Genomic DNA, 22,664 nt, shown 5'->3' with positions numbered 1-22,664 from the left:
ATTTTGGTCTGATCTATACAGATTGTATATAAAATGCACTTTTTAGCTATCAAAAAGTGTTTCCCAGTGCTAAACCTTTCATCTGATTTCTAAATTGCTGCATTTGATAACTCCAAAAGCCAATATAAAGGAATAGTAGTGGTAAAAAAGCAGTTGTGGGTTTAAACAATCGTATTTTTTTTGTAAAATGCTCCTTTTAAGGGGGCGTGGCAAGGGGTGTGTCCTATGCCTGCATACTTTTGCTGATAGGTGTCCCTCATTCCCATCTCAGAAAGTTGGGAGGTATGCAGTAGTGTATGCACCAGCATCTTTTCACCCAAAATGAGACACATCCAGCAGATGGGACTACCAGGACTAGTCACAGACATAGCATTATCAAGCATCCAGCAGCTATTTTAAGTTCAGCATCTTGTCAAGCAGCTGACTGGAGAGGGAGCTGCGGGGTGGTGGTATCAGCGCTGGAGAGGGAGCTGCGGGTGGTGGTATCAGCGCTGGAGAGGGAGCTGCGGGTGGTGGTAACAGCGCTGGAGAGGGAGCTGCGGGGTGGTGGTATCAGCGCTGGAGAGGGAGCTGCGGGTGGTGGTATCAGCACTGGAGAGGGAGCTGCGGGTGGTGGTATCATCGCTGGAGAGGGAGCTGCGGGTGGTGGTATCATCGCTGGAGAGGGAGCTGCGGGTGGTGGTATCCTCGCTGGAGAGGGAGCTGCAGGTGGTGGTAACAGCGCTGGAGAGGGAGCTGGGGGTGGTGGTATCAGCGCTGGAGAGGGAGCTGCGGGTGGTGGTATCAGTGGTGGTATCAGCGCTGGAGAGGGAGCTGCGGGTGGTGGTATCAGCGCTGGAGAGGGAGCTGCGGGTGGTGGTAACAGCGCTGGAGAGGGAGCTGGGGGTGGTGGTATCAGCGCTGGAGAGGGAGCTGCGGGTGGTGGTATCAGCGCTGGAGAGGGAGCTGTGGGTGGTGGTATCAGCGCTGGAGAGGGAGCTGCGGATGGTGGTATCAGCGCTGGAGAGGGAGCTGCGGGTGGTGGTATCAGCGCTGGAGAGGGAGCTGCGGGTGGTGGTATCAGCGCTGGAGAGGGAGCTGCGGATGGTGGTATCAGCGCTGGAGAGGGAGCTGCGGGTGGTGGTATCAGCGCTGGAGAGGGAGCTGCGGGTGGTGGTATCCGCACTGGGGAGGGGGCAGGGAGTGGTGATTTCAGAAGCTTCACACAACAATAAATGTCTTTTCATATTGTATAATTGTTCTTTTACAAAGATGGCAGTGATAATGTCCCACTGGCCGGCATGCAAGGCTGCACCGGCATTAGATTTTGTCTGTAATAGAAATAACATATTAAAAAACAGCAAATAAAATATAAGCAATTCATACAACTTTCTCAGTGTGCATGTTTGTACACTAAGGGGCAGATCCACAAAGCAAGTACGCCGGCGTATCTACTGATACGCCGGCGTACTTTCAAATTACCCGCGTTGTATCTTTATTTTGAATCCTAAAACCAAGATACGACGGCATCTGGGTAAGATCCGACAGGCGTACGGCTTCGGATCGTAGATGCAATACTTTGGCGTCCGCTGGGTGGAGTTTGCGTCGTTTTCCGCGTCGGGTATGCAAATTAGCTATTTCCGACGATCCACGAACATACGCGCGGCCGTCGCATTCTCTTACGTCGTCTCTAGTCGGCTTTTTCCGGCGTATAGTTAAAGCTGCTTTTTTAATGTAATGTTAAGTATGGCTGTCGTTCCCGCGTCGAAATTTGAATTTTTTTTTTTTTGCGTAAGTCGTCCATGAATCGGGATGGACGTAATTCACGTCTAAGTTTAAAAAAATGACGTTGTTTAGCGCAATGCACGGCGGGAAATTTAGAAACGGAGCATGCGCAGTTCATTCGGCGCGGGGACGCGCTTCATTTAAATGAAACACGCACCCTAATCGCCGATTTGAATTCCGCCGCCAGAAATACACTACGCCGCCGTAACTTACGGCGCAAAATCTTTAAGGATTCGATTTTAAGCCAGGTAAGGTACGGCGGCGTAGCGTATCTCTGATACGCTGCACGGGTGCAGATCTCTGTGGATCTGCCCCTTAAACTTTAAAATCTACCTAACTATCCCCTGAAAAAAAAAAAACTTTATGCTTAAAAAAACATAACCGAAAAAAAACTATTTGATTCATAAATATTGTCCTAAATGTATTCTGCTACATGTTTTTAAACAAAAAATCCCAATAAGTGTATATTGATTAGTTTGCTTGAAAGTTATAGCGTCTACAATCTATATGTGCTGGAATTTTGTATTTGTTTTATACTACAAATGGCGGAGATAAATGACTTATAGTGGGACTGTGATAGTGTGATCTGCCACGAACTGCCACTGGGGGGGGACTAACTAATTGCCACTGACATCACCAGTGACACTAATATAGCGATCAGTGCTAAAAATATGACACTGGCTGGGAAGGGGCTAAAATCTAGGGCGATCAAAGGGTTAAATATGTTCCTTTAACTAGGTGTAATGTGCACACAGTGGGGGTTATTTTCGAAAGGCAAATCCAATTTGCACTGCAAGTGGGAAGTGTAGTCGCTATAGATCCAAGGGGAACATGCAAAGAAAATAAAAAACAGCATTTTAGCTTGCACATGATTGTATAATAAAATCAGCAGAGCTTCCCCTCATTTCAGATCTTCCTCACAGATTGCAATTTCAAGTGCACTTTACACTTGTACTTTGCACTTGTAACGCAAAATGGATTTGCCTTTCGTAAATAACCCCCAGTGTGCTACTTTATACAAATGATTTCTAAATGTCTCATCACTGACAGATCTTTCCCTCTGTACAGACCCCTGTGTTGAATTTCAACACAGAGCTCTGGGCTGTGATTGGACACAGCTGATCAGCTGGTCCCGGGTGTGAATGAGTGACACTAATACAGTGCTAAAAATATGTCACTGGCTGAGAAGGGGTTAGTCAGGATTTAAAGGGGATGTACCTGCACGCCCATTTGCGCAGCCATGCCATTGTGCCGGCGTACATTGTTGTGCGCTGGTCGGCAAGCGGTTAATACATTTTAAAATGTTTGTTTACATTTATTTATGAGTGTGTGTGTCATATATATATCTACACACATGTGTAGATTGGGGTGCACACCTATGGTGGTTACAGAAAAGTTGGTGACAATGACAAACATTTGCAGGGACAAATCAAAGCTGAATTTGTCCTTTGGACATGACAGGCAGCTTCTTGTACACAGGGAGGTCAATGGGACTTTATGTTTATGAATGTATTGTGTTTATTCCATATATACACATTCACTGTCCTGTCAGTGTTATCACTGGGCGTCCTATGCAGTCCCCAACCAGCCTGAATGACATTGTCACCCAGTGGGGGTCACACGCTCAAACCCCGCCTACATCACAGAGGCGCCGTGTCGCACGCCGATGACGTCAGTCACGTGACCGGCACACAAGCAACATGGCGGCTGCAGCTCTACTAAGAGGAAACCTTAGCCGGGTGCTAAGAGCCTGTGGCCGGCCCGGGGCCCTCGTGTCGGCGCGGAGCCCTGGCGGTGAGTCGGCTGACGTCACGACCGTCTCTGTCGTGACGTAAAATGTCAATTTAAACAACGAGGAGCCAGGCTGGGACACCCACGTGGTGCCTGTGTCCTGTCACCTGTGTGCCCTCCAAGGGGATCTGTGTCAGTCCTGGCATGGGAAGCTGGGATTTGTAGTTCTACAAGATGCAGGCTGTCATAGATGGGGAATTCCATAGCTGGTGACCTTGGGGACTCTCCTTTCAATGACTCCTCCACCCCAAAGTGATATTTCATTTATGGCTGAGTCAAACAGTGTCCACGAGTCTCACTCCTGTGGCTGCAGCCATTGCGGTTTCCACTCATTCAGAGACGTGTAACCTAAAGATGATTCAGTGTATCTGAAGTCAGAACTTTGTATCGATTTTGAATAAAGTAGAGAAGGGTATAGGCGTTTTTATTTTTGTTTTCTCCATTTTGGATAGAGTAAGAAAGGGCTATAAGCTTCTTTTTTTGCCCACTGTGTCCCCTTGGGGAGATTTCCCATCACTTCCTGTCCTATAGCCAAACAGGAAGTGAGGGAATGCCTGGTTGTCCCCATTGGAAGATTTCCCCTCTATTCCTGTTCTGGTGACAACCCAAAATGTGGGATTTTCTTTTACTTTCAATGATAACGGTAAACAGGACAAATAGGGTGATGGGGGACACAGAGCAATACAAACCTGACAGGGGCTCTAATCCCTCCCCATTCTGTCCAAAATTTTAAAATAAAGTTTTAGCTTTAATAACACTTTAAAAAGTCTTTTTTTTGTTGTTGTTGCCATCTGCGTCTTATTAGGGAGATTCCCATCACTTCCTGTCCTTTAGACTCAACAGGAAGCAAAATGATTTATTTCCACAGTGTGGGAAATCCCCTCCTAGACAGTTGTCATGGGAACATGTCACCCCCTCCCCCTTTGGAAGATTTCCCCCTCTAGTTCTGTATCAATGACAACTCAATTTTTTTTTATTTGTTCTCGCTTTTATACTCTGTGACATTGGTGACCAGGAGAATAAAGGAGGGTTCTTCTCCTTAAAGTGGAGCTCCACCCAAAAGGGGAAGTACCGCGTGTTTGCTTCCTCCCTCGGCTGGCACATTTGGTGCCTTTTTGGTACCTGTTTTTGGCGGGTACACGCTCCCACTTCCTGGTGACTTTGCTGCGGGGAGGCCATCTGAAAGTTCGGCGCCCCCTCCTCCTTCCCCTGCCGCCGGGCCATTCACTAAGAGCCCTTTCACACTGGTGCGTTTTTGCCGCGTTTTCGTGGTAAAAATAGCTCTATTAAAACGTTAATAAAACGCTCCCCATGCATCTCAATGGACCCTTTCACACTGAGGCGTTGCGCTGGAGGAGCATTGAGAAACGTCCTGCAAGCAGCATCTTAGAGCAGCTTTTGAGCGAAAAAAAAAAACGCTCCAAAAACGCCCCTCTCTATTGAAATGAATTGAAAACGCAGTAAAAACGCTGTAAAATAGCGGTGTTTTACCACTATTTTAACGCTCCGCTATAGGCGTTTCCAGTGTGAAAGGGCTCTAAGTGCAGCAGGGTACTGGCTGTAAAGCCGCAAGGCAGTTTCTCTTAGCCACTATGGAGGCAGCACCCGAGAACCAATGAAAAAAGCCGCAGGGGTGCCAACATTGCGGGATCCCTGGACAGGAAAGTGTCCTAATACTAAAAGTCAGCAGCTACCGGATCTGTAGCTGCTGACTTATAAATCTTTTGGTGAGGGGGTTGGAGCTCCATTTTAACAGAGGCACAGCAATACAATTGTGTTCCAACCCTTCATTACTCTATACAGATCTAAAAATAAATTCAGACGACTGACTCCATATTTTGGTATTTATTTTTTGATGTCCGGTAATTGAGGCCGCGGCTTTGCGGCCTTATGAAGTCCCCAGCTCTTCCTTGTGTGAGCTGGCGCCATCTGGTGGTGGCCGTTGGTATTACAAGTTAAGCATTACACGTTAAACAGCAATTCTAATGTCATTTTTCACTATTTTCACTGCCATCTTCTTCCCTCTAATTAGAACCCCCAAACATTATATATATTTTTTATCCTAACACCCTAGAGAATAAAATGGCGATCGTTGCAATACTTTCTGTCACGCCGTATTTGCGCAGCACACTTTTTTGGGAAAAAATTACACTTTTTATTATTAAAAAATAAGACAACACTAAAGTTATCCCCATTTTTTTTAATATTATGAAAGATAATGTTACGCCGAGTAAATTCATACCCAACATGTCACGCTTCAAAATTGCGTCCGCTCGTGGAATGCAGTCAAACTTTTACCCTTTAAAATCTTTATAGGCGACGTTTAAAAAATTCTACAGGTTGCATGTTTTGAGTTAGAGGTCTAGGGCTAGAATTATTGCTCTCGCTCTACCAATCGCGGCGATACCTCACATGTGTGGTTTGAACACCGTTTACATATGCGGGCGCTGCCCACGTATGTGTTCGCTTCTGCGCGCAAGCTCGTCGGGACGGGGTGCGTTTTCTGGCTCCTAACTTTTTTAGCTGGCTCCTAGATTCCAAGCATGATCCTGTGAACAAACCCTAAAGCTGTCCGTACACTGGTGGTCTTTATTTTGAAAACTATGTGACATTCAGATGGCAGGGTCACTTTTGGGTGTAAACGTGAAAGCATGGATCCATCCTGCCTTGTATAAACGGTTCAGGCTGGTGGTGGTGTAATGGTGGGGGGGAGTAATTTCTTGGCACACATTGGGCCCCTTAGTATTGAGCATCATTTAAACACCACGGCCTACCTGAGTATTGTTACTTACCATGTCCATCCCTTTATGACTACAGTGTCCCCATCTTCTGATGGCTCCTTCCAGCAGGATAATGCACCATGTCACAAAGCTCACATCTCCCCACTTGACAATGAGGTCCCTGTACTCCAATGACCTCCACAGTCACCAGATCGCAATCCAATGGAGCACCTTTGGGATGTGGTGGAACGAAAGATTCACCTCAAGGTTGTGCAGCTGACAAATCTGCAGCAACTGTGTGATGCTCTCGTGTCATTATGAACCAAAATCTCTGAGGAATGTTTCCAACATCTTGTTGATCCTATGCCACGAAGAATTAAGCTGGTTCTGAAGGCAAAAAGGGGTCCAACCCGGTACTAGCAAGGGGTGTACCTAATAATAAAGTGTCCGGTGAGTGTATAGTGATACAGCCCATATGTTATTGATTGTAATACAGATCAATTAACTGGTTGTGTTATCAATCAGTAGTCAGACACAAGCAGATGTTTGATCAGAGACAATCGATAAAATTCAGCCTCCGCCTATCAACTTGCCAATGTCTAAATCAAAAGATCACTAAATTGAATAATTGGAGGTTGTGGTTTACAATTCTTATTCAGGTCAATCATTTTAGCTGCACAGAATGATTGATTTAGGACTCATTCACACATCTGATTGATCCTATTTATATTTTTACAATGTTCTTCTGGTGTCATTGAATTTTACCAAACATCCGTCAGGCAATTCCTTTCAGCTTATAATTAGGGGTCATCCTGGTGTTTGCGGTTGCACAAGAGCAGTTGAGCTGGAAGTTGTGTAATCCCCATTTGTTGTTTGTTCTTAATATGGTAAAAAAATATACGCAAAAGTAGAAGTGTGCATGTACATTGGAATAAATGATAATCAGAATAAGCAGACATTGGTCCAGTAAGGTATCTGATATGTACATATTGCTTCACTGCTGTACACTGACCCCTCCAGTCAGGACAAGGTCAGAGAGTTACAACATAGTAATTGGCATACCATCTACCATTCACAGACTGCTTGTCTGGGATCTTTCATCATCTCTGCATACCTGCCCTTAACCCCTTCCCGCCCACCTTGGCATCCTTTTAAACAATTTGGAGGGCAGGAGGGATCGGTGGTCACAGTGTTTAGATGATTAGAAGTAGGTTCAGCTAGCTACTGATCTGTAGCCCAGCCCGAGAGCTGTCGGCAGCAGCGCAATCTTTGTGCTGAGAGCGAGCTCTCGGCACATAAACAATGGCTTCCCAATGACACATGTGTTCAGGATGTGGGTTTAAAAACCCACCCTTTTACCTCTACATACACATACAGTATCTACAGTTGGGACAGCGACACAATTCTAATCTTTTTTGCTCTATACACCACCACAATGGATTTCAAATGAAACAAACAAAATGTGCTTTGTAATACTTGGTTGCAAATCCTTTGCAGTCAATTACAGCCTGAAGTCTGGAACGCGATGACATCACCAGACGCTGGGTTTCATCCCTGGGGATGCTCTGCCAGGCCTCTACTGCAACTGTCTTCAGTTCCTGCTTGTTCTTGGGGCATTTTCCTTTCAGTTTTGTCTTCAGCAAGTGAAATGCATGCTCTACCGGATTCAGGTCCGGTGATTGACTTGGCCATTTCATAACATTCCACTTCTTTACCTTAAAAAAACTCTTTGGTTACTTTTGCAGTATGCTTCGGGTCATTGTCCATCTGCACTGTGAAGTGCCGTCCAATGAGTTCTGAAGCATTTGGCTGAATATGAGCAGATAATAATATTGCCTGAAACACTTCAGAATTCATTCTGTTGCTTTTGTCAGCAGTCACATCAATAAATACAAGAGAATAAGTTCCATTGGCAGTCCTACATGCCCACGCCATGACACTACCACCACCATGCCTCACTGATTAGGTGGTATGCTTTGGATCATGAGCAGTTCCTTTCCTTCTCCATACTCTTCTCTTCACTCTGGTACAAGTTGATCTCGGTCTCATTTGTCCATAGGATGTTGTTCCAGAACTCTGAAGGCTTTTTTAGATGTTGTTTGGCAAATTCTAATCTGGCCTTCCTGTTTTTGAGGCTCGCCAATGGTTTACATCTTGTGGTAAACCCTCTGTATTCAGTCTGGTGAAGTCTTCTCTTGATTGTTGACTTTGACACACGTACACCTTCCTCCTGGAGAGTGTTCCTGATCTGGCCAACTGTTGTGAAGGGTGTTTTCTTCACCAGGGAAAGAATTCTTCGGTCATCCACCACAGTTTTTCTTTATCGTACATCACGGGACACAGAGCGGCATATTCATTACTATATGGGTTATATGGAGTACCTTCAGGTGTTGACACTGGCAATCTTCAAACAGGAAATGCCCCTCCCTATATAACCCCCTCCCATAGGAGGAGTACCTCAGTTTTTACGCCAGTGTCTTAGGTGTTAGTCATGGTTTAGCTTGCCTCCGCATCCTTGGGATTAGGTGAGCTAACCGGTTCTGTCCAAAAAAGCCTCAGCGCTAAAGTGGTCAGTAACCGGACCCCAAACCCTTGGGGTATAGCCCATAATGCTTTTCTTTTTAGAGAGCTGGACCCTGGGCCCAGAACTTAGAAACCTTTGGGTGCCTAATGTTTCTGTTGCCAGAGTGCTATATGGGCCCAGGACAGTGGATCCTTCATAGGAACCCAGGGCCTGAAGGTCTAGACATCCCCACCGAGATGGGGGAAGATTGGGCCTCTTGCTTGGCAAAGTCCTGCGGCATGGAGCAGGTAAGTGAGGGGAAAACTTGCGGAACTTGGTTCTTAGCAGGTTTTTTCTGGGGGGTCACAGGGGACATGCCTAAAGTTATGCACTGCATCTGGCAAACTAGTCACATATCATAAAGATAGGATGGCTCTATATGTATTATTCCCCATAAGATGTGACCTCCCTTGTAGTGTTGGAAAAGCATTGAGTGGGGCCTGTGTGATATAAAGATATATGTGTGTGTCAGAGAGCTATGCTTACCTGCAAGCCTCCAGGCGATGCTCCATTCAGTCTTCCTCCTCAGAGCCTGCAAAGCAGGCAAAACGCTGACCTCCTCGTGTGTTCCAGGCTGCAGGCTGCAGTTTGCTGGAGCAGAGAGGCTCCCTTCCCCCCAACCCCCCCCCCTGTCGGGAGGGGCATTTCCTGTTTGAGATTGCTGGGGGGGGAAGGGCGGGTCAGTGGCTTAAGGAAGGGGCGGCCCTTCCTTGTTTGTTCCATTCAAGGGAGGAAAGACCAGAACGGCAAGCACGGGGCGCCGAGGACACACAGTGGCCAGAAAGAATATGCAGTCTTCAGAAAGACTGTTTTTCAAGCCTAGGAATAGGCTGTTTCTTTTCCATCTCATAGTTTTTCTTGCAATACTACTCAGGGGGACAGAATGTTTTTTCTTTCCTAGATTTGAAAAAAAAAAAAAAAAGATTTTTTTTTGAAAAAAAAAAAAAAAAAAAGTGTCATCTAGGGGAGAGGAAGCATTTTTTTATCCCCCAAACAGGTGTTTGGGCATTTAACTATTTATAAGTCCCAGGTACCAATAAGTAGCAGGTGTACCTCGGTATTGTACCATGGCATCAAAGAACAAGGGTACAAGAGGTGGGGATTCCCCCAGAGAGTCTGAGGCCTCGGACAAAGCTATGCCGCTGCTTTCCCCACAGGGAGCCTTGGGGCCATCGGGATCTGGGGCTGGAGCTGATGCGAGTCAGTCCAACCCTAAGATGGTCACGGAGAAGGTATTACTCACCTCTTTAAAAGAGATGCAGAAAAGCATGGGAAAAATGATAGCCGCAGCTATGCGGGGCAGTAAGCGGAATAGATCTCCGTCGCCCGAGCGCGGACCCTCAGAGGAGGAGGTCCTTTCCTCAGGGGAATTGGACGACCTCTTGGACAAGGACCAAGTAGGTTCAGGGATCGAGGATCCGGATACAGAGGAGTCTGGGGCAGTCTCCCTGAGGGAGAGCTGGTGGATTCAAGGATTGTCGGACTTGGTCCATAAGGCATTCAACTTGCCAGTACCAGATCTCCAGGTATCGACGGTTTCAGCTTTGGGCTCACTGAGGGCGCCTCAAAGCAATGCTGTGTTTCCGATCCATCCTCTATTAGAGGGAGTTTTTTGTTCCAAGATTGGAACAAGCCAGATAAGATCTTCTTACCACCTAAAAGATTCTCTGTCCTATATCCTATGGAAGATAAATTTTCCAAAAGATGGGCTACTCCTGCAGTGGACGCAGCCATCTCATGTGTTAACAAATCGTTAACATGCCCTGTAGAAAGCATACAGGTGTTCAAGGATCCAGTTGATAAGCGCTTGGAAGCACTACTTAAGAACTCCTTCACTACTGCAGGGGCAGTAGTACAGCCAGCTGTGGCTGCGATTGGGGTTGCTCAAGCATTATCGGATCAATTTAAGCAGATGCTTAAACTTATTCCTGCCCAGCAGGCAGAAGAATTTTCGGATATCCCTAAAGCCATTTGTTTTACGGTAGACGCAATCAAGGATTCTATCCAGCAAGCGTCACGTTTATCGTTATCCCTTATCCATATGAGAAGACTCTTATGGTTAAAAAGCTGGGAGGCTGAGCCCCCATGCAAGAAGCTCCTGGTAGGGTTCCCCTTCCATGGAGGACGACTCTTCGGAGAAGACCTAGATAAATACATTCAGACCATTTCAAACGGCAAGAGTACTCTCTTGCCAACTAAGAAGAAGGTTCAGGGGCCTGCGTTTAAACGACAGTATTCCCCTGGGCAGGGGCCCTCTAATACTAAGCAGTATCAACGGCCTCCTGCAAAAGCAAGCTTCGGCTTCAACAGCAGATCACAAGGACAGGCTGTTAGAGGCAAAAGGCAGTGGTTTCGCAAACCAGCAAAACCAGCCCCCAAGCCAACCTTATGAAGGGGCGCCCCCACCCACGAAGGTGGGGGGAAGGCTGCGACTCTTTTCAGAGATTTGGGAAGCCAGCATTCCCGACGAGTGGGTACGGTCTTCCGTGGCCACAGGCTACAAACTAGATTTCCTAAGGTTTCCTCCTCCTCATTTCCAGGAGTCGAGGATTCCAAACGATCCGGAGAAGGGAGCCGCATTAAGTTCGGCATTAGATCATCTACTTTCCCAGGAGGTAATAGTAGAGGTACCAGTCCTGGAACAGGGGCTAGGTTTCTACTCCAACCTATTCATCATCCCGAAGTCCAATGGAGATGTCAGGCCAATTTTGGACCTAAAGATGGTAAATACATACCTAAAGATCCGCTCATTTCGGATGGAATCCGTGCGGTCAGCAGCTACCGCACTCCAAAAGGACGACTTCATGGCGTCCATAGACATAAAGGATGCCTACCTTCATCTTCCAATTTATCAGCCACATCAAAGATATCTACGCTTCATGGTGGCTTCGCGTCACTTCCAATTCGTGGCGCTTCCCTTCGGGTTGGCTACGGCCCCCCGGGTGTTCGCGAAGGTCCTAGCTCCAATCCTAGCCAAACTAAGGATCCAAGGGGTCACGATCCTAGCATACCTGGACGACTCCTAGTCATAGATCACTCGTCTCCTGGCTTGGAGCGAGCAGTGGCCCTCACGGTCCAATACCTCGAGAGGTTCGGCTGGGTCCTAAATCGAGAAAAGTCAGCTTTCCTGCCCACAAGGCAGTTGGAATATCTCGGCATGAGATTAGACACAGAACAACAAAGAGTGTTTCTACCTCTGAGGAAGGTCAAAGCCATCAAGGAATTAATCCTACTGGTTCTAAGCAAGAAGGAACCGACTATTCGCCTATGTATGAGGTTACTAGGCAAGATGGTGGCCACATTCGAGGCGGTACCATACGCCCAGAGCCACACTCGCATCCTGCAGGCAGCCATCCTGTCAGCATGGAGCAGAAGGCCACAGGCCTTGGATATCCCGTTGCCGCTCTCATCAAGAGTCCGACAAAGTCTGTGTTGGTGGTTAGACCCTCAGAATCTACTGAAGGGGAGGTCTTTCAGCCCAGTGGCTTGGAAGATAGTGACCACAGACGCCAGCCTGACGGGCTGGGGAGCAATTTTGGATGGTTGCACTCGCCAAAGTACTTGGGCAACGCCAGAGAAGCAGTTGCCCATCAACATCTTGGAGCTCAGAGCTGCTCGACTAGCCCTCAGGGCTTGGACGTCAAAATTGCAGGGGTTCCCGGTGAGAATTCAATCAGACAATGCCACGGCCGTGGCATACATAAATCACCAAGGGGGAACCAGGAGTCAAGCCGCTCAGAGAGAGGTGAGCTTGATTCTCCTATGGGCAGAGGCTCATGTGCCCTGCATATCGGCAATATTCATTCCAGGAGTGGACAACTTTCAGGCGGACTTCTTAAGCCGCCAGACTCTATTGCCGGGGGAATGGTCTCTGCATCCACAAACCTTTCAAGCACTCTGCCAAAGATGGGGAGTGCCGGACGTGGATATCATGGCATCGAGACTCAACAAGAAGCTAGACGGGTTCATGTCCCGCTCAAGGGATCCGATGGCCTGCGGAACCGATGCGTTGGTTTACCCTTGGCATCAGTTCAAACTTCTTTATGCGTTTCCCCCGCTCCAGTTACTACCCCGCCTGCTGCGCAGGATCCGGGTGGAGCACATACCAGTCATCCTGGTAGCTCCAGCATGGCCCAGAAGGGCATGGTACTCACTAATCTTAAGGATGGTAGTGGGAGACCCTTGGACTCTTCCTCTACGGCCAGACCTGCTATCGCAAGGTCCGATCCTCCACCCTGCCTTACGGCATCTAAATTTGACGGCCTGGAAGCTGAATCCCTGATTCTCAGAGGTAGAGGTCTGTCTCAGAAAGTAATCTCTACCCTAATCAGAGCCAGGAAACCGGTCTCTAGGGTGATTTATTACAGGGTCTGGAAGGCCTATGTAGGCTGGTGTGAGTTCAAGCGATGGCTTTCTCGCAAATTCACCATTGATAGAGTTTTAAGTTTTCTCCAGCTAGGAGTGGATATAGGATTGGCATTAAGCACAATCAAAGGACAGAGTTCTGCTCTGTCAGTGTGGTTTCAGCGGCCGCTGGCCACCCACTCGCTGGTTAAGACCTTCCTTCAAGGGGTCTTACGTATTAAACCTCCAGTTAAATCCCCGCTTTGCCCGTGGGATTTAAACCTTGTTCTGTCAAGTTTACAGAAACAACCGTTTGAGCCGTTGGCTGAAATTCCTTTGGTTTTACTGACAAGGAAGTTAGTATTTTTGGTCGCCATAGTTTCCGCAAGAAGAGTATCGGAACTGGCGGCCTTATCCTGTAAGGAACCATATCTTATTTTTCACAAGGACAGGGTCGTTCTCCGCCCTCATCCTTCCTTCCTACCGAAGGTTGTATCCAGTTTTCATTTGAACCAGGATTTGGTATTACCATCCTTCTTCCCTAAACCTACTTCCAGAAAGGGAGGGTTGCTGCATACCTTGGATATCGTCAGGGCCATGAAGGCCTATCTTAAAGCTACAAAGAAGATCCGGAAAACAGATGTGCTGTTCATATTACCGGATGGGCCCAAGAAGGGGCAGGCAGCTGCAAAGTCCACCATTTCTAGGTGGATTAAGCAATTAATCACTCAGGCCTACGGCTTGAAAGGGTTGCCTCCTCCAGTATCATTAAAGGCTCATTCTACTAGGGCCATGGGCGCCTCCTGGGCAGCACACCACCAGATCTCTATGGCTCAAGTTTGCAAGGCGGCAACCTGGTCTTCTGTCCACACGTTTACAAAATTCTACCAGTTGGACGTAAGAAGGAATACTGATACTGCCTTCGGGCAGGCAGTGCTGCAGGCTGCAGTTTGAGACCCTCGGATTCCGGGGGCTCCTCTTTTTTGAGTTAAATTTAAAATTTAAGATTATTTTTCTCAACTAAGTTGGATTTATTATGATTTGAGTATTTCTCTAAATTAAATCCTTTTGTCTTGGAGATGTTCTCCCTCCCCTCATTGTGAGCATTGCTTTGGGACATCCCATATAGTAATGAATATGCCGCTCTGTGTCCCGTGATGTACGATAAAGAAAAAGGGATTTTTAATACAGCTTACCTGTAAAATCCTTTTCTTGGAGTACATCACGGGACACAGAGCTCCCACCCCTCTTTTTTGGGGACCATTTTGGGAGGCATACTGCTTGCTACAAAACTGAGGTACTCCTCCTATGGGAGGGGGTTATATAGGGAGGGGCATTTCCTGTTTGAAGATTGCCAGTGTCAACACCTGAAGGTACTCCATATAACCCATATAGTAATGAATATGCCGCTCTGTGTCCCGTGATGTACTCCAAGAAAAGGATTTTACAGGTAAGCTGTATTAAAAATCCCTTTTTTTTTATGTGGTCTTCCGGGTCTTTTGGTGTTGCTGAGCTCACCAGTGCGTTCTTTCTTTTTAAGGATGTTCCAAACAGTTGATTTGGCCACACCTAATGTTTTTGCTATCTCTGATGGGTTTGTTTTGTTTTTTCACTGATGGTGACAGCTCTTTGGATCTCATATTGAGAGTTGACAGCAACAGATTTCAAATGCAAATAGCACACTTGAAATGAACTCTGGACCTTTTTATCTGCTCCTTGTAAATGGGATAATGAGGGAATAACACACACCTGGCCATGGAACAGCTAAGCAGCCAATTGTCCAATTACTTTTGGTCCTTTAAAAAGTGGGAGGCACATATACAAACTTTTTTAATTCCTACACCGTTCACCTGATTTGGATGTAAATACCCTCAAATTAAAGCTGAAAGTCTGCAGTTAAAGCATATCTTGTTCGTTTTATTTCAAATCCATATAGAGCCAAAAATAGTAGAATTGTTGATGTCCCAATATTTATGGACCTGACTGTATATGCCATGTATCTGGTTATAACAGGATCCGTTCCTGAATGTTTTGGTCACTGAAGCTATTCCAGCTCTACTTTGCAAACAGCTACATCAGTCATGCTTGTCCCTCCCAACTATTGGGCAGTGAGGTTGTCTCTGACAAAGAATGGGCAGTAGTGAGGTGCAGGAGAGTACCGTAGTAGCTGCTACTTAAAGCAGTATTAAATTGGGGTGCAATGGATCGTGCCCGATCCACGATCCGAACGGGTCGACCTGTTTGGATCGGAACAGTATGCGATCCGCGGAATGCACCGCCGCCGCGGCCTTAGGAAAGACCGCGGCTTTGGCCTAGCTCCGGAGCGGTCGGCCATCTTGGTACACTCGGCGGCGGTGCGCGCTGACATCATCACCCCTCCCTCTGCTCGTGGATTTTTTCTATTTTGCAAGAGCGCGCTGCGCCGCTGACTCTGCATGCAACCTGAGTACAGTGAGACGGACCGAGTACATCAGTACAGTGAGTTGGCTAATGGCTTAATAGCCATTAGCCAACTCACTGTACTGATGTACTCGGTCTAGTAAATATGTGGGACACACCATCAGTCTCCTCTCCCTGACAGGATGTGGATCTCTGTGTTTACACACAGAGATCCATGTCCCTAGCTCTGTGACCGCCGATCGCGGGCGCCTGGCGGACATCGCGGCCGCCAGGCACATGCCTCGGCACCTGGGTGACGTGGAGTGCACGCACCCCCCAGCGGCGGGAGGCCGTATATTGACGGCCTCCCGGCATTTTAGTGCCTCCTTGTGGCCATAAAAAGTCAGTCTGCGGATGGGAAGAGGTGAAAGGGGTTGTAAACTCTTGTTTAAAAATAATAATAATAACAAACATATCATACTTGCCTTCACTGTGCAGTTTGTTTTGCACAGAGTGGCCCCGATCATCGTTTTCTGGGGTCCCCCAACTGCGCTTGCGGCTCCTCCCCCGAATCGGTAAGCCCCCTAGGAGAAGCACTCTCCTGAGGGATTTACTGTGTGGCGGCTCTCCCGAGTCCAGCATTTATAGACACAGAATGCTGGACTCGGCCCTGCGTCATTGGATTTAATTGACAGCAGCGGGAGTGAATGGGTGTGCTGCTATCAATCTGTCCAATTAAGAGCCGAAAATCCCGACCAGAGAGGTAGAGCGCATCTCCGGCGTTGGAACGAACATGCTCAGGTGAGTAAAACGGGGGTCTGGGGGCTGGTCAGTAAAGGAAGTTTTTTTACCTTAATGCATAGGATTACAACCCCTTTAATGTATTGATAACAGGTCCGTTGTAAAGTGTGATTAAACCTAAAAACCAAAATGTGCAGTTTACCTTCCTTTTAGATGTGGGGGCTAAATTATGTGTTTAATGCAATGGCCTCCCTCTTTGCAGGCTATCCCCTCTTCAGTCTATCATGAATGGGCTGCCAGACCCCTCCACCTTACACAACCGTTCAGTGTCTGCCACCCCTCTCCGCCAATCCCTCCACTGGCCCCCCAATGCCCAACAAAAAAAATTCAAAACACAACAATAACATACAAAGCCATTTACAACTTTGCCCCAAGCTACATCACCAATCTTGTCTCCAGATCACGCCTAAACCATCCTCTCCGCTTATTCCAATACCGACTGCTCTTTAGCTCTTTGGCAGGGAACACATAAAGTTAGGAGCTCACTGGATTTCTGACAACTTAACAGGTATTTTTCTGTACATGCATCACACTTTTTTTTTATTTTTTTAAGAGGCAAAACATGGTGAAATGGGCATGTATTAAAATGTATTTAACATACAATTTAATAAAGTATTACAATTATGGTAACAAGTTAACTAAGTAACATTTAACATAATGAATATCATATTGTGCATGAACTTAAATGACTGCTTGTTTTTCCCCTAGGCTATATCCACAGATGCCAACAATCTACCTGGCATTCATTGTCCTTCTCCAGAAACAGTCTTTGTTCCCTCAGTGCCACAGCCTTCCGGAGATACAGCACACAGACTGTAGAGAGCAAGGAGGAGGAAACACAGACTGTAGAGAGCAAGGAGGAGGAAACACCTGTACATACCATCATTTCTGACACTGAGAGCGTTCAAGGTAACAAGCCCTATCTCTTGTATAGCCAACTGACTAAATTCACAAATAATAATGTACCTCCGGTATCTGAAGGAAGAACTGTCTGATATCTACTGCACAGAAAACACGGAAATACTTTCTAGGAATTAGAAGTGTGTTCAATAAAGGTGTTCAATAAAAGCATTTCTCTAGACACGAGGGTTAAAGTGATTGAAAAGGCAAATTTTTTTCCTATAAATATAACAAACTTGTTATACTTACCTCCTCTGTTGCAGTGGTTTTGCACAGAGTAGCCCAGATACTCCCGATTTCGGCTCTCCTAGCCCCTTACTCCTCTTCAGTGCCCCCACACTAAGCAGCTTGTTATGGGGGCACCCAAGTCGAGTCATGGCTCCCTGTGTCCATTCAGACACGGAGCCCCTGCCTGGCCCCGCACCCTCTCGTCCTTGATTGGCTAGCTGACTTTGACAGCAGCTGAAGCCAATAGCACCGCTGCTGTGCTTTTAGTTATAGTGATTTTATATATATATTTTTTTTAATAAAGTTCTGTCAGAATATTACAGAACATTATTAATTTACTGCATGAAGCCATTGAGTCATTTTAGACTTTTAAATCAGGTTAAAGTGATTGTAAAGTCTCGTTTTTTTCCTATAAAAATAACAAACATGTTATACTTGCCTGCTCTGTTGCAGTTGATTTGCACAGAGCAGCCCAGATCCTCCTCTTCTCAGGTCCCTCTTCTGTGATCCTGGCCTCTCCCTCCTGTTCAGTGCCCCCACAGCAAGCAGCTTGCTATGGGGCACCTGAGCTGAGTCGCAGCTCCCTGTGTCCATTCAGATATGGAGCCCCGGCCCCGCACCCTCTCTCACCTGTTTGGCTAGCTGATTTTGATTGACAGCGAGAGCCAATGGTGCCGCTGCTGAGTATCAGCCCATCAGGAAGGAGAATCTCGGATGGCTGAGAACAGAGAGGGACCTCAGGTAAGTGTTAGGGGGGCTGCTGCACACAGGAGGCTTTTTATGTTGATGCATAGATGCATTAACATAAACTTTCTGACTTTACAGCCCCTTTACTTTACTTAAAGCGGGGGTTCACCCAAAAAACACATTTTTAACATTAGATTGAGGCGAGTTGTTAGAAGCACAATCGGGTGTTTTTTTTTTTTTTTAAATTATTGCAGTACATACCCTTTTAGAGATAGATGTTCTCCGCGGCTTCCGGGTATGATCTGCGGGACTGGGCGTTCCTAATTGATTGACAGGCTTCCGACCGTCGCATACAGCGCGTCACGAGTTGCCGAAAGAAGCCGAACTTCGGTGCGCAGGCGCCTTATAGAGCCGACTCGCAGTCCGGCTTCTTTCGGCAACTCGTGACGCGCTGTATGCGACGGTCGGAAGCCTGTCAATCAATTAGGAACGCCCAGTCCCGCAGATCATATCCGGAAGCCGCAGAGAACATCTATCTCTAAAACGGTATGTACTGCAATGATTTAAAGAAAAACACCAGATTTTGCTTCTAACAACTCGCCTCAATCTAATATCCAAATATTTTTTTCGGGTGAACTCCCGCTTTAAGGCGGCACCTATTTAATTTCCCAAAAATATTACAGCACTTTAGTAATAAACGTATTACCAACTGTAACTTACAACATTTTGTACCGGAGAAAGGGGCCATAAATCCTTAGTGGTTGTAAAGGCTGAAAGTTTACCTTCATGCATTGTATGCTGCCCCAGCCCCCCCAATACTCACCTGAGCCCCACCTCGATCCAGTGATGTGCAGGAGAGCTTCAGCTGTCCCGGGACTTCCTCTCCTCATTGGCACAGTAGTTTTAGACAGGATGAGGAGTAAAAAAAAAGTATTTTCTTCTTGTGGATGGAGTTATTTGCCTAACTTTTCAGGGCATTATTCCCTCATAGTTGTTGATATACTGGTGCTATATACTCTAGTAGGTTGCCATTGGTTAAAAAACTTCTTTTCTACTCTATTTTAGGTTCTGCCTCTAAACACGAGTTTCAGGCTGAGACTAAGAAACTGTTGGACATTGTTGCACGCTCTTTATACTCTGAAAAAGAGGTATAACTTTTCGACTCTACTTATGCACATTAAATGCCAATATCGCCCGAAACAGATTAGATGGTTAGATTCATACATTTTTTTTAAGTTTGCACATTTTCTGAAAATGTTTTTTTATTTTTTTATATATAATTTTGCTATTATTTGCCTAAAATATTTAATAGCATTTGATACATGGTGCATACATAACTCACTATTTCTGATAAGAAAACCAGCACAATGCATATAACTAAAGTAAGACAACCCTAAATCCTGGTACACACTACTAGTTTTTTCTTTTTTTCCCATTTAACTCAACGGGCTAAACGAAAAAATACTGACGGCTTAAGACTAGCCCCTGTACTAACTATCTTCTTCCATTTTAGTACAGCGATCTCCCCTGCTGTGCTGTTGTGTTCTGACAGGGGGACTGCCATTGACTGTGAGCGCTGATTGGAAGCATGCCCCTTCAACGGAAGAAGACAGCTGAGCGGCCAGCTTCTGTTGGACTGGCTGATGCCATCTCACATTTGGCCCGTGTGTACTAGGCTTAAAACAAAACTGTCAGATCCGCTGTACTAACTCTGTGAAGTAAGATATAGTGATCTCCGCTGCTGAGCTCTTGTGTTCTAACAAGAGGACTCAGATCAGTGCTCTCCACCATTGGCTGAGAGCCCTGATCGGGAGTCAGGTGGCTGCTGAATTTCCAGCATGCTCATCTGACAGAAGCTGGGCGTTTTTTGGGAACTGGCTGATGTATACGGTGGTTTGTATTATCTTATTTCTTTGCTGTTCAGGTGAGTTTCACAGAAAATCTGTAGAAACAGCTTTGCAGTTATCCTAATTGTATGTGGTAGACCTGCTTATATGCAGGAAAGACTTTCGCCAGTGGTGCCCAATAGCATCAGACCGCTACAGGTATAGAAAAAGTAGTGACTATTACTCTTTTAGAAAATCAATCCCTGACTTGCAATAAAAGCAGACAGGAGCAGCCTGTCCTTCTCTTCCAACTTGTTCTAGCAACAGGTAAAGGGAAAAAGTAGATGGTTGATAAAAAAAATATATACAATAGAGGGCCTCATATAGGAGGCTCATTATGTTGAAATTGATGACATAGGTCTCTGGAGCTAGCAATTGAATAAAAATGTAATTAAAATTCATGTTTGTTTATGACTTTATGGCTTTTTCCATGGCAGGTCTTCATCCGGGAACTGATCTCAAATGCCAGTGATGCTCTTGAAAAACTCCGTCACAAGTGCCTTTCCCAAGGGAATGGCTTGTCAGAGATGGAGATTCACATACAGACAGACAGTGATAAGGGGATCATCACTATCCAGGTACAAGGAATTGGGTAACAGAAATGTAGCACCATACTTGACGGAAGTGGTGAAGATGCGTTTTGTTATGTCAGTGCACCAAGTCTTAGTGATAAATATCTTTGGATTTCAGCTAGTAGTCGTCTTCCCACTCTTGGTAAAGGGGTGTGTTGATTGTATGAAACTTTCCTACAATGTTCGAGTACACAGCAGCTGTAAGCCATACACTTAGGGTAGACATTAGGCAAAAAAAATAGGCCTGGTACCTCTCCTCAAGGGGCTCTAATCCAGTGAAGAAGAAAGCTACATTTTATCTTTGTGTATTTAGTGAATTTAGGACATCTGTTAACTTAAAAGTATTTTATTTTTTATTTTTTTATCAGCTATGTTTCATTCAATATATAACGCCCGTTAGGATCACTAGACTTTAAATGTACCCCTTAGGAAAATATTTAACCTTCAATCTCAGAGTCATAAATCAGTAAAAAAAATTATACCATTTTATTGTATTGATTAGTTAAAAAATAAATAGTGTTCATCATTCATTTTATTTTTTAAATAATCAATACAGTAAAGGAATATGATTATGGGATGGTACACTAGAGGAAATGAAATAACCTGTATGGTTTTCACCTTGTGTCTTTGATGAAAATGAATTTAATATATATATCTGACCTTGTTCTGCAGGACACTGGAGTGGGGATGACACAGGAGGAGCTGGTCTCAAACCTGGGAACTATTGCACGTTCTGGATCTAAGGTAGGAGTTCCGCTGACATTGAAAATATGCATACTGTATGTTGATGTTTGTAACTCAGTATGTACAATACGTTTGCTGTACTGCACTACTTTCTCTTGTAGGCCTTTTTGGAGACTCTGCAGAATCAGGCTGACAGTTCTGGAAATATTATTGGCCAGTTTGGTGTTGGTTTCTATTCTGCATTTATGGTTGCGGATAAGGTTGTCGTTTACTCGCAGTCTTCAGAGCCTGGAAGTGCTGGGTATTGCTGGACATCCGATGGGTAAGTGAAGGATGTTTAACCACTCCATGGCTGGTATTAACGCCACGCTCCCCCTTTCCCATCCTCTCCTCCCCTCCCCCTTTCCCATCCTCTCCTCCCCTCCCCCTTTCCCATCCTCTCCTCTCCTCCCCTCCCCCTTTCCCATCCTCTCCTCCCCTCCCCCTTTCCCATCCTCTCCTCCCCTCCCCCTTTCCCATCCTCTCCTCTCCTCCCCTCCCCCTTTCCCATCCTCTCCTCTCCTCCCCTCCCCCTTTCCCATCCTCTCCTCTCCTCCCCTCCCCCTTTCCCATCCTCTCCTCCCCTCCCCCTTTCCCATCCTCTCCTCCCCTCCCCCTTTCCCATCCTCTCCTCCCCTCCCCCCCCCCCCTTTCCCATCCTCTCCCCTCCCCCCCCCCCCCCTTTCCCATCCTCTCCTCTCCTCCCCCTTTCCCATCCTCTCCTCCCTTCCCGTATGATCAGCACAGTTTGTAGCGCTTGTTGTTTTATGTCTGTATAAATGTGCTTGATGTAGCTTTTTATGGGCTTATGCTATCTGCATTTTCAGATGTTCGAAGAAAATATGAAAATGGTTTGATTTTGGCTTGTTCTGTAAATCTTTTGGACTGAAGTTTATATTTGTAAGTGTTTGTAACTTGTCCTAAAAGCTCTGGGTAAAAGGCTACATAAACATACACGCATTTATTAGGGAAACTCTAACAAGCCTTATAATGCATTATTAGTACAGGGGAACTAAAGCCTATCAATACATATGGGGGAACTCTAACCGCCTTTCAAGCCCTCCTTTGATTGCGTCGGCTCTAGCCTACGCAATCACTCATTATACCATTTCCGCTCTATGGTCAACATCGCCATGCTGACACACCGCTGCCACCATCTGTTAGGTAAGTAGTTCAACTAGACCCGGGTTTTAAGGACAGTTTGAATGTATGGAAAGTCCACAATGCATTGCCAGTCAAACACACGCACTCATGGTATGTACAAGACTAAAGTTTATTTTTCCTGCGTACTTGTACATAAGAAAAT

At 46.1% G+C, this 22,664-nt stretch overlaps 1 protein-coding gene across 1 annotated transcript in view; it reads left to right on the top strand.

Moving 5' to 3' along the window:
• The first annotated feature begins 3,429 nt into the window (after positions 1 to 3,429).
• The window catches only part of TRAP1 (TNF receptor associated protein 1), a 36,111-nt gene continuing 16,876 nt past the window's right edge, over positions 3,430 to 22,664 (top strand). The window contains exons 1-6 of the mRNA XM_040356565.1: positions 3,430 to 3,558; positions 17,071 to 17,271; positions 19,243 to 19,325; positions 20,501 to 20,641; positions 21,308 to 21,379; positions 21,481 to 21,641. Coding sequence (XP_040212499.1) covers positions 3,465 to 3,558; positions 17,071 to 17,271; positions 19,243 to 19,325; positions 20,501 to 20,641; positions 21,308 to 21,379; positions 21,481 to 21,641 — 752 coding nt within the window. The 5' untranslated portion in view covers positions 3,430 to 3,464. The remainder of the gene's footprint in view (positions 3,559 to 17,070; positions 17,272 to 19,242; positions 19,326 to 20,500; positions 20,642 to 21,307; positions 21,380 to 21,480; positions 21,642 to 22,664) is intronic.

The sequence above is a fragment of the Rana temporaria genome, chromosome 6 (assembly GCF_905171775.1).
Source record: "Rana temporaria chromosome 6, aRanTem1.1, whole genome shotgun sequence".
Classification (NCBI taxonomy): Eukaryota; Metazoa; Chordata; class Amphibia; order Anura; family Ranidae; genus Rana; species Rana temporaria.
The sequence above is the reverse complement of the archived record's forward strand: the minus strand, read 5'-3'. Positions and strand labels throughout refer to the sequence as shown.